The sequence below is a fragment of the Odocoileus virginianus genome, chromosome 7, assembly GCF_023699985.2.
Source record: "Odocoileus virginianus isolate 20LAN1187 ecotype Illinois chromosome 7, Ovbor_1.2, whole genome shotgun sequence".
NCBI lineage: Eukaryota > Metazoa > Chordata > Mammalia > Artiodactyla > Cervidae > Odocoileus > Odocoileus virginianus.
The window spans coordinates 22849606-22859132 of NC_069680.1; the positions used below are offsets into that span (position 1 = coordinate 22849606).

Consider the following 9527-nt stretch of genomic DNA (forward strand, 5'->3'; position numbering starts at 1 on the left):
GATGCCATCCAACATCTCATCCTCTGTTGTCCGCTTCTCCTCCCGCCTTCAGTCTTTCCCAGCATCAGAGTCAGGGGACAAGATTAAATCTTTTTAAAAGTAGCATAAAGGAATCTACTTCAGAAGTGTTTTATGTTTTATAGCCTGCCTCCTTGCAAAAAATAGTCACAGAAACCATTATTGGTGGTGGTTAGTTAAACTACCACAAGTGTTATGGGACCTTTGCTGTGTGGAATGCACAGATAGGCATGGGTTGTGTGTGTGTTCAGTCACTTAGGCATGTCTGACTCTTTGTGACCCCATGGACTGTAGCCCACCAGGCTCCTCTCTCTGTGGAATTTTCTAGGCAAGAATACTGAAGTGGGTTGCCATTTCCTTCTCCAGTGGATCTTCCCGACCCAGGGATCAAACCCACATCTCCTGCACTGGCAGGTGGATTCTTTACCACTGAGCCACCAGCAAAGCCCTGGGTTAGGAGAATTAAAACAATAAATGTGATGAGATGTTCTTTCTCCAAGAAGTATCTACTCAGAGAAATGAATGTTAATTTTGCAGAACAACGAGCAGATTCCTGTAGTCATTGCTAAGTTCCTTATTAACATGAATCTAAACCTGATAGTTTTAGAGCTCACTAATAAATTTTCTGGTTTCTTGAAAGCCAGAGAAACTTTGTGTGTTCATTTCTAAGTTTTGACTCAATAAGATAAAAGCAGACATTAAAGATGATTGGTAGGTTCCTGAGTAGTCTATTGCTATTTCAGTCTACATGCAGTTTTTTAACCAAGGACTACAAAGAAGTTATTTCTGTATTAACACAACTTTTTTTTCCTGGTGAAGAAATAAATGGTGGTAAATAAAGAGAAAATGAACTCATTTAAAATATTTTCTTGGCACAGTGATTATCCAGAAAATGAAGAAATAAAGAATCTCCTTCAAGAGCAGTTGAACTCATTGTCTAAGTAAGTACTCTATGTTTTATTAGAGAATAAGATTATGAAAAAGAAGAACATAATGATTTAGACTTTTTAAAGTTAAAATAAGCTTTCTTTTGGAAAATATTAGTGGCCCATGGAGAGACCCTTCTCTTCACCTCAGTTTGTTTCCCTTTAGAGTCTTTGTTTTGTGGAAGTAAGTTTCAAATTGCTGTGGTCTCATGTCAGGGCAGGAGATGAAGCAGTGGGGTAAGCCGCCTTGTAGCTAGCCTGCCTCCAGCACAAATGCCCTGCAAAGCCTCACGTTAGAGGATGGATGTACAAAGGGCAATTCTTGTGTGTCAGCTTCTCTCTGCTGAGATAAGTTCTTTGTGTCAGCTGCTGTGTGTGCACAATTCTGGCTAAGAAATTAATATGCTCCCTAGAGTCAAGAGCATTTACAGATAGGTACAGTGAATAACACTGGAAAGGAGTGTTATTCCTTTTCTACAGAAAGGAAGTAGAAAAACTTGACTCCACAAGTTCTTGGGAAAACATATCTTGGCAATCTAGAATACATCACATATATTTTAATATTTAATAAATTAATGCTAAGGGAATATTATATTGATGTCAAATTCAAAGTAATTACTTTTTTCTCTTCTCTGTCCCAAGGTTAGCATTTATGTTTAAATGGAAAAGAATAGATTTAAAGACTATCTCCCCTTCTTCCTGATTTATAAATAGTCTATTTTTTTTCTTTTTTTTTCTGTTGAAAAGATCAGGGCAATGCCATTTCATTTATTGTTTCCACTATGGTATGGTGTAGCACACAGGTCATAGTCTATAATGGGCTATTGTAGAAATATCAATTTATGAAACACTAGCCTTTCTTCCTTATATATTTTAATTTTTCAGTACTTTGAAGAATAAATTCTCAATGCATCTTCTCTGAAGTATAGGGTGTTCCTGGTGATCATTTAGTAAAGTCATTTTATCAGCAATGACCTTCTTATTCCTGTAGTTAGGTAGCTCTTCATATTTTTTAGAATGGGAGTTGAGCTGCTTCAAGAAGGTAAATCAGAATTAGAACCTTAAACTATGGTGGTTGATGGGTTCCACTTCTCCAAGCCTAGATGCTGTCTAAGCTCTGTAAGCTTTTGCAGTTTCAGGGCCGTGGCAAAGTAACTTCTTTTGTAGGGTCTTATCATATCTTTTGGGTAGAATTTTCCATTTTAAGAGTGTATTGACTTATCTCCTTTATTGATGGATTCAAAAATTTTGTCTTGCCTTTGTCTGGATTCCTGCCTGCAGTGACATAAAGAAACTCTTGCTCGATCCGGAGTTTACTCTCCTGCAGAGATGCCTGCTTGTTTCAAGGTAACACTATTTGAAGTGTCCTGTGTAAGAGATAGGGAATTTCAGGTTAACTCACTCCTTTCATCAAGAGTTGTTAGTTAAAACCAAACTCTTTGGAATTTTGGAAAATATATCAGTTCATCCTTTATAGTTGGCTTATAGATTGTTTTGAAAGTAGTATTACAAATAGGAAAAAGAAAAAAACGTGAGATCTAGGCCTTCTCTATTGAAAAGACTCCATTCTACAGATAGCTTTTTAAAATATCAGCTACACGGGACATGTCCTAAGTATACCCATAAGTTATATTTAGATTATATTTAGAAGTAATAACCTATATGTTCTTACTTAGAGTAGAGCCATCCCTTAGAAAGACCATTCCCTTCACTCCCCAGAGAATAAAGAGCATGTTATTTCCACACCTTATATAGTCAGTGATCCCAGAGGAACTTCTTCCTTAACTGGTGCAGATTGAAAGATGTGCTGATGGCAAACCAGGTAAATAATAGCACAGGCTATAGCACCACGGTGTTGCTCTTAACAGAACAAAGGGAGGCTTGGGTCGGAAGGGGCCCCGTGCAGTCAGGGCCCTGTGCTGTTTGAGAGCCAGTAACAAGGCTGGAGGACTTGCAGCTTCAGCTCTTCCACCAGCCAGCACGTGGTCTCTCACGGGCCAGCACCACGCTCCTGGCACTTCAGGCTGCCGTGGGGAGCCCCCGTCCAGGCCCCACGCTGCTGCGTGAGGTCAGTGGAGACTGTGGTCTCACCCTGGCCAGGCTTTATGGTGATGAATCGGAGCTGCACTTCTGGACTGTCGCCGCCCACTATCTGCACAGCCTGTCCCAGGAAAAGGCCGCAAGCACACCAGTGGCTAAAGAAGCCGCTCCTCGGGACAGAGTGAACAACCCACTAGATATATGTTACGACGTCCTCTGTGAAAATGCCTATTTTCAGGTATTACGTTTCATATATTAAAAACCTTTAAAGCTATGTCTTTGTAAGTATCTTAAAGTTAACTTTGTACTCAGTAAAGGTCCACATAACAGAAATGAGTCTCTTGGCACAGTCACATAAAAAAGGCCTGATTCAGGACTTGAAAAGCTCATAAACGCTTACTGAGTTTTTAGTAGACATTAAAATTTTTTTATTAACAGCCTTTTAATTTTGGGGGGGGGTCTTAAAAATTTTTAACTTGGTTCATTTTAATTTTTTCATGTTACTAATTTTCTATAAATAACAAATACTTAATTTACTTGGTTTGAATTTGCTGTTTTATATATATAAAGGTAGTTTCATAATTTGTTTAACCTCCAGTAGAGTACTGAATTACACATAGGGATTTTTCTTCCAACTCTACTAAAGTGCCAGTTTCTGTAAGCAGGCAGACATACACACAGATTATAGTACATTTCAACATTTTTTTCTTCTCAAATTCTTATTAAATTGTTGGACTTCTTTGACTCAGAAATCAAAACAATGTTAACTAATAGTTAAATAATTCAAAACTTTTAAAATCCAGACTCAGTTTTCTCTATTTTTTTTTTCTGCTCTAGAAATTTCAGTTGGAAAGGGTTAATCTCCAGGAAGTAAAACGGTCAACTTATGATCATACAAGGAAATGTACAGACCAGCTGCTTCTCTTGGGTCAAGTATGTCAGTTTTTATCTCTTTCCATGTTTCAGGGAGTTGTATCACACACAAACACCTTTGCACACACACTGTAACATTTCCCTGAAAGTATAAGTGTAAATATATGCTTTCTCTCAAAATAAGACCAACAGATGTTCTGAGAAAGCAAAAATATATGGTAAACCAACTTGTAATTTTGGTTTCCATAATGTCACATGAGGCCTGCCTAGTTTTGTTTTGTTTTGGTTTTGTACTAGTCTCTGACTAGTACAGAGCTTAAATAAGTACCTGTGTAAACCAGACTGGTTTTACAGTTGTTCTAAAGAAGCAGTGTTGCACTTTTGTTCAACTTGTATACATGTAAACAATATGTTTATGGATAATTTTTGACAGTGAAAGTCTTCTTTAAGCTGAAAACTTCAGTGTCCCAAATTACGAATCTTGAAAGGTTATGTTGGAGGAAAATGGCCTCATAACTAGAAGAATTGTTTGCCTTATTAGACAGACAGAGCCGTGCAGTTGCTTTTGGAAACCAGCGCAGACAACCAGCATTATTACTGTGATTCACTCAAAGCCTGCCTGGTCACCACCGTCACCTCGTCAGGCCCCTCCCAGAGCACCATCAAGCTTGTGGCAACTAATATGATCGCCAATGGAAAACTGGCAGGTGAGGCATGCTTTAGGGGTATATTTGTCAGTACTCTGAAAAATCAGACCCATTCCTAGGAAAGTATTTGGTTATTAGGAATATTTCTTTCTTTTTTATATACACTGGAGAAAAATAAATTATTGCTAGCAGTTTACATTATGAGAGTGTTAGTCGCTCAGTTGTGTCTGATCCTGTGTGACCCCATGGACTGTAGCCTGCCAGGCTCCTCTGTCCATGGAATTGTCCAGGCAAGAATACTGGAGTGGGTTACCATTCCCTTCTCCAGGGGATCTTCCTGATCCAGGGATCAAACCTGGATCTCCTGCATTGCAGGCAAATTCTTTACCATCTGAGCCACTAGGGAAGCCCTCATATTATAAGATGACCATATAATTTAGTCATCTAGACCAGTGCATTTTTAAAGAGTAAAAGCGGTATTATTAATAATTGCCAAAATAATATACATAAATTGGACAAACGTGGGCACCCTAAACGTTAAAACCAGTGAGTGAGATAGTCTTGACTCTTGTTTTCTGGACTGTATTTGTACTGCCAACCCAGGTTACTTGAGTGACAACACTGTAAAACCCTATTTTAATACTTCATTTTAAAATTTAAGTCAGTCATGTCTCCAGTAGGTATAAAATGTCCAAGACCAGGTGAAGTCAGATGGTAGTTTTACCCTGCAGTGACTCGCCAGAGAGACAGCTCCAGCCTTACTCACGGGGCTGCTGTCTTGTCTTCCAGAGGGCGTCCAGCTGCTCTGCCTGATAGACAAAGCTGCGGATGCCTGCCGCTACCTGCAGACCTACGGCGAGTGGAACCGGGCAGCGTGGCTTGCCAAAGTAGGTGATTCTAGTAGGTGCCTGGAACTTCAGGCAGGAAAGTTCAATCTTGAATTTTTGACTCATGATTTGAAGGTATTTTTGGGGGCTGCAAAGCAGCTTTACAAATATTTTCTTAGCAACTTTCATCTTCTTCTTTGTGTATAAATTGCATTTCTTCTTACTACAAAGTGGAGGTTGCATTGGTAGCAATTAGTGAAAGCAGCTGCCTCCTGTCCCTGCTGGGGTGTGAGTCCAGACTACGTACAGCCAAGAGGTGGTCCTGGACCCGTTGGTCCTGAGGCATAGGTCCTTGTCACCTCTGGTCATGGTGCTGCAGCAGCAGGGGCTGTGGCATAAAGCAGAGATGAGCTCTGTTTCATGGTAACAACATGAGAGCTGTTGATTTCATTTCACCTGAATTCTTTTTTCTTTCAGTATAGTGCAGGGTGTCCTTTTTAACATGAGCATCTTTCTCAGGTCCGCTTAAATTCTGAAGAGTGCGCTGATGTTTTGAAACGATGGGTTGACCACCTTTGCTCCCCTCAAGTGAACCAGAAGTCCAAGGCCCTCCTGGTTCTCCTTTCCCTGGGCTGCTTTTCCAGCGTGGCCGAGACGCTTCACAGGTACACCCACTGTCCATGGCTGGTCAGAACCACCCGGGATTCACCACTTCACCGTCGTGAGGCTCTGCCAGGAAAGTGGTAGTCCTTGATGTTGGGAGTGAAGGAAGAAGCATATATTTTAGGTTTATTTTTTAGAAAAAAACCTAAAGGGAGTGGAACAGCCCATGCTTATTCATTTTTCTTTTGGTGTAGGAACTTTGCTACTTCTCTGCCAATCTGCTAGTCAAACCTAATAGTTAACCTGTTTAAAAAGAATATTTAAAAAGAATTGAGGTCAGTTTAGCTTTGAGTAGAACAACTGAGACAAAGGCAGAAAAGCAGTAGGAAGGAGGAAGAACGTATGGCAAGTTAGAGGTGTCCCCTCTGAGAACCTTGAAGGGAAATTAATGCTTATCACTTACCATAGGACATTTTATTTATTTATTTAAAACTATGGGAGGTAGGTTGAGGCAGATACGACAGAAAGTTACTTATGAAATCTGGACCTGGGTATGTGGATTTCTGTCCTGTCTCTGTAGATCGAACAAGATAGGATTCTTGTCCTGTCTTTATTTCAGTGATGTCAGAGATGTTTTGTAAGAGTTAATAGAAAACAGCAGCGGGGTGGAGCGTGAGAGTTCTCCTCTCAGCTGGGGCGGAGACCGATGCTGGTGTGCCTCACGCAGCCCTTGGGCTCTGTGGGGAGCATGTGCAAGCCCTTGTGTAGAAACACTCCCTGGGGTGGTCCTACCCCCAGATGATGAAAGTCACAGCTCCTGACGCGCTTTGTGTTCTGTTGAGCAGCATGAGGTACTTCGACAGAGCGGCCTTGTTTATGGAAGCTTGTCTCAAGTACGGAGCCATTGAAGTCAGTGAGGACACAGATATCCTTTGCTGGGACATGTTTGCTGAGGGGGAGCCAGATGCCGTGAGTGGGTTTAAGCATCCCCGTTGGCTGTGCTGCCTGGGAGGAAACTATTGTATGGAGAAAAATCCGTGTTCTGACTGCTCAGAGCCAGGAAAAAGGGAGAAATGGGAGGCGACAAATCAGAAAGAAGGTTGTTTCCCCAACGGCATCAGCTGTGAGATAAATGGAGAGACAGGAACGGCTGTGAAGTGGAGGGAGCCCAGATTTTGTAACGTTTTGTTTGAACTTAAAAAAAGATAGAGGAACTAGTAGTGTAGGAAAGGTATCGGAGGCTCTGCTGGAATAAACGCATACCAGAATAGATTAAAAAGAAAGACTGGCTGTTACCACAGGGACGGGCTAACATGGGACAAGACACAGCAGCACTTCAGAGAGACGTGTCATGTAGGCAGGTCACAGTGGCCCCCGTGTGACTAGGAGCTTTTCATTTCTTCCACCTGTCACTTGAGTCACATGTTTTTCTTTGAAAAGAAGGAGCTTGAGAATCCTACTCTCAGGTCCTTGTGTTTGCAGAGGCCTTGTTGTTCTCCTTGCACTTTCTCTTGAATGGTTACATGGTGGCCTGATACCTACATGTCATGTTTTTTATTTTTCTGTATTTTTTTTTAACAGAAAATTGAACTCAGTGTCATGTGTCTCGGCACTGGTGGAGTTGGCTCTGATTCAGTGGAGCTGTTTTGGATATCAGAACACAGTGGGACAGGGCTGTCTAACATCCCCAAAGTGAAAGTGATAGTCACTCAATTGTGTCTGATTCTTTGTGACCCCATGGACTATAGCCCGCCAGGCTCCTCTATCCATGAATTTCTCCAGGCAAGAGTACTGGAGTGGGTTGCTATGCCTTCCTCCAGGGGATCTTCCCAACCCAGGGATCGAACCCAGGTCTTCCACATGGCAGGCAGATTCTTCACCATCTGAGCCACTCAGTGAGGCTGGATCTGCGCCAACCTCTCAGGCTTGCAAGCAGCTCAAGGGTTTGCACATGTATTTCTCTTCTGTCATCCTTCCCTCTCTACTCCTTAAGTGCATTTAGACCTTGGAGCATCTGAGGGGATGTTGGTTGGGTCTTGTAGGAGGTCGGGCTTTGGGCTCAGCTGGTGCCAGTGTAGGGACATTGCGGATTGAGACCTCACCTCCCCCGCCGCGAGCTGCCCCCCCCCCCCCCAGAAGAGCTCCCTGTGCTCCTCGCGCGCTGCCCTCCCCTGGCGGAGCTGCTCCTTGTTTCCAGCCTGTGGGAACCTGCTGGAGCCCTCGCTGCCCTTCTTTTCCTTAACCGCAGTTTACAGAAGCTCATCTCTGCTATTTATGCAGATTATGCCCGAAGTTTAAAGAACCTCGGGTTTAAACAGGGAGCGGTTCTTTTTGCTTCAAAGGCTGGAGCAGCTGGCAGAGATTTATTGACTGAACTGGAATCCCCCAAGCAAGAACTGACTGACTGAAGAGTGACCAGTCTCTGTGCCCCAGGGCACCTGGCCTCAAGAGCAGCGGCCGGGGTGTTGGTCTGGCTGCGGACGGTCACAGCCAGACCTACGAGGGTGCCGTCCCCTCCGGGGCCCTCGTGGACTGTTTCACCATGTATGCACAACAGTATGTGGGCATTTATGCTATAAGAAGCCAGTCCCAGGACCCGTATTTATCTCAGAGAAAGACAGGAATGCTTCAGATATTGAAAGTATAACATTTTATACTTTGGGAGACAGCTTTAAGAGTACCTAGAAATGCTTTTCATTTTTTAAAAATTTAAGATCCAAGCAGTTGAATTGCTTTTCACATAGACTAGATTTAAATCTGTAGTAAAAGCAGTTTGTGAGAGCTATACTGAAATATGTGCTGTGCCTGTGTGTATATACAGTCATTCAAGGTATAAACAGAGCAGAAACATTTAAACAGTAAAGGTGACTTACCATGGCATTCCTTGTTTTCTTACCTTGAAAACAGAACTGTTCATTTCTTGGTTAGGCAGTTGCTGAATTTTGTAATTTCAAGTGTATAGGCTCTTAGAGAAATTGTAAGCTTTAGGTTTTGTCTGTGGAGTCTTATATATTTGGGATTTTAGCTCCTTCTGTGATGGGTTACAGTAACCTCCTCTTTGAAGACTCTGTGCTCTAATAATTTTCTGTCTTTGTGTTCTTCCAATGACTGAACTATATGAGATGTGACTTATAAATTATTGCTAACAATTGAAATGTGTGTAACTTCCAGAAATGATAAAAAGGGAATTAATCCAGCCAGGCCTTTGTGTCCTCTGAGCTGCTCTGCATCACATCGGGAGGTGTGCTGGCGCCTCAGGAATTGGTCCAGCTGCCCGCCCTCCAGCGCCGCTTTGCTGAATCCAGAACCAGGCTGCAGGAACTCGGGGCTGCAACACAACACAGGGTGGAACACCTGCGCTGGGGTTCCTGGGTGGGCAGGACTCAGCTTGTGGCTCTGAGAGGTGAGGTAATGGCCTTCCTGTCTCTCCCTGGACGTCCAGGGTGGCGTATGTACTAACACCCACTGGGAGGTGTTTTTACATGGAATCCTAGTCTCTGCCCTTAGATATCAACCCCCCTCAAACAAGAAACTGAGGTCCATGAAGAGGAAGGGCCTGTCCCAGGAATGCTTGTTCCCAGGCCAGTGCTTTT

General features: G+C 42.6%; 1 protein-coding gene across 3 annotated transcripts in view; it reads left to right on the plus strand.

The window, feature by feature from the left end:
* WDR11 (WD repeat domain 11) overlaps window positions 1-9130 on the plus strand; it is a 54522-nt gene extending 45392 nt beyond the window's left edge. For all 3 annotated transcript variants that reach the window (XM_070470294.1, XM_070470295.1, XM_070470296.1), the window contains 9 exons: window positions 897-959; window positions 2226-2291; window positions 3045-3222; window positions 3822-3917; window positions 4399-4564; window positions 5294-5391; window positions 5851-5996; window positions 6780-6859; window positions 8188-9130. In XM_070470294.1, coding sequence (XP_070326395.1) covers window positions 897-959; window positions 2226-2291; window positions 3045-3222; window positions 3822-3917; window positions 4399-4564; window positions 5294-5391; window positions 5851-5996; window positions 6780-6859; window positions 8188-8342 — 1048 coding nt within the window. In that variant the 3' untranslated portion in view covers window positions 8343-9130. The remainder of the gene's footprint in view (window positions 1-896; window positions 960-2225; window positions 2292-3044; window positions 3223-3821; window positions 3918-4398; window positions 4565-5293; window positions 5392-5850; window positions 5997-6779; window positions 6860-8187) is intronic.
* Window positions 9131-9527: the final 397 nt, after the last annotated feature.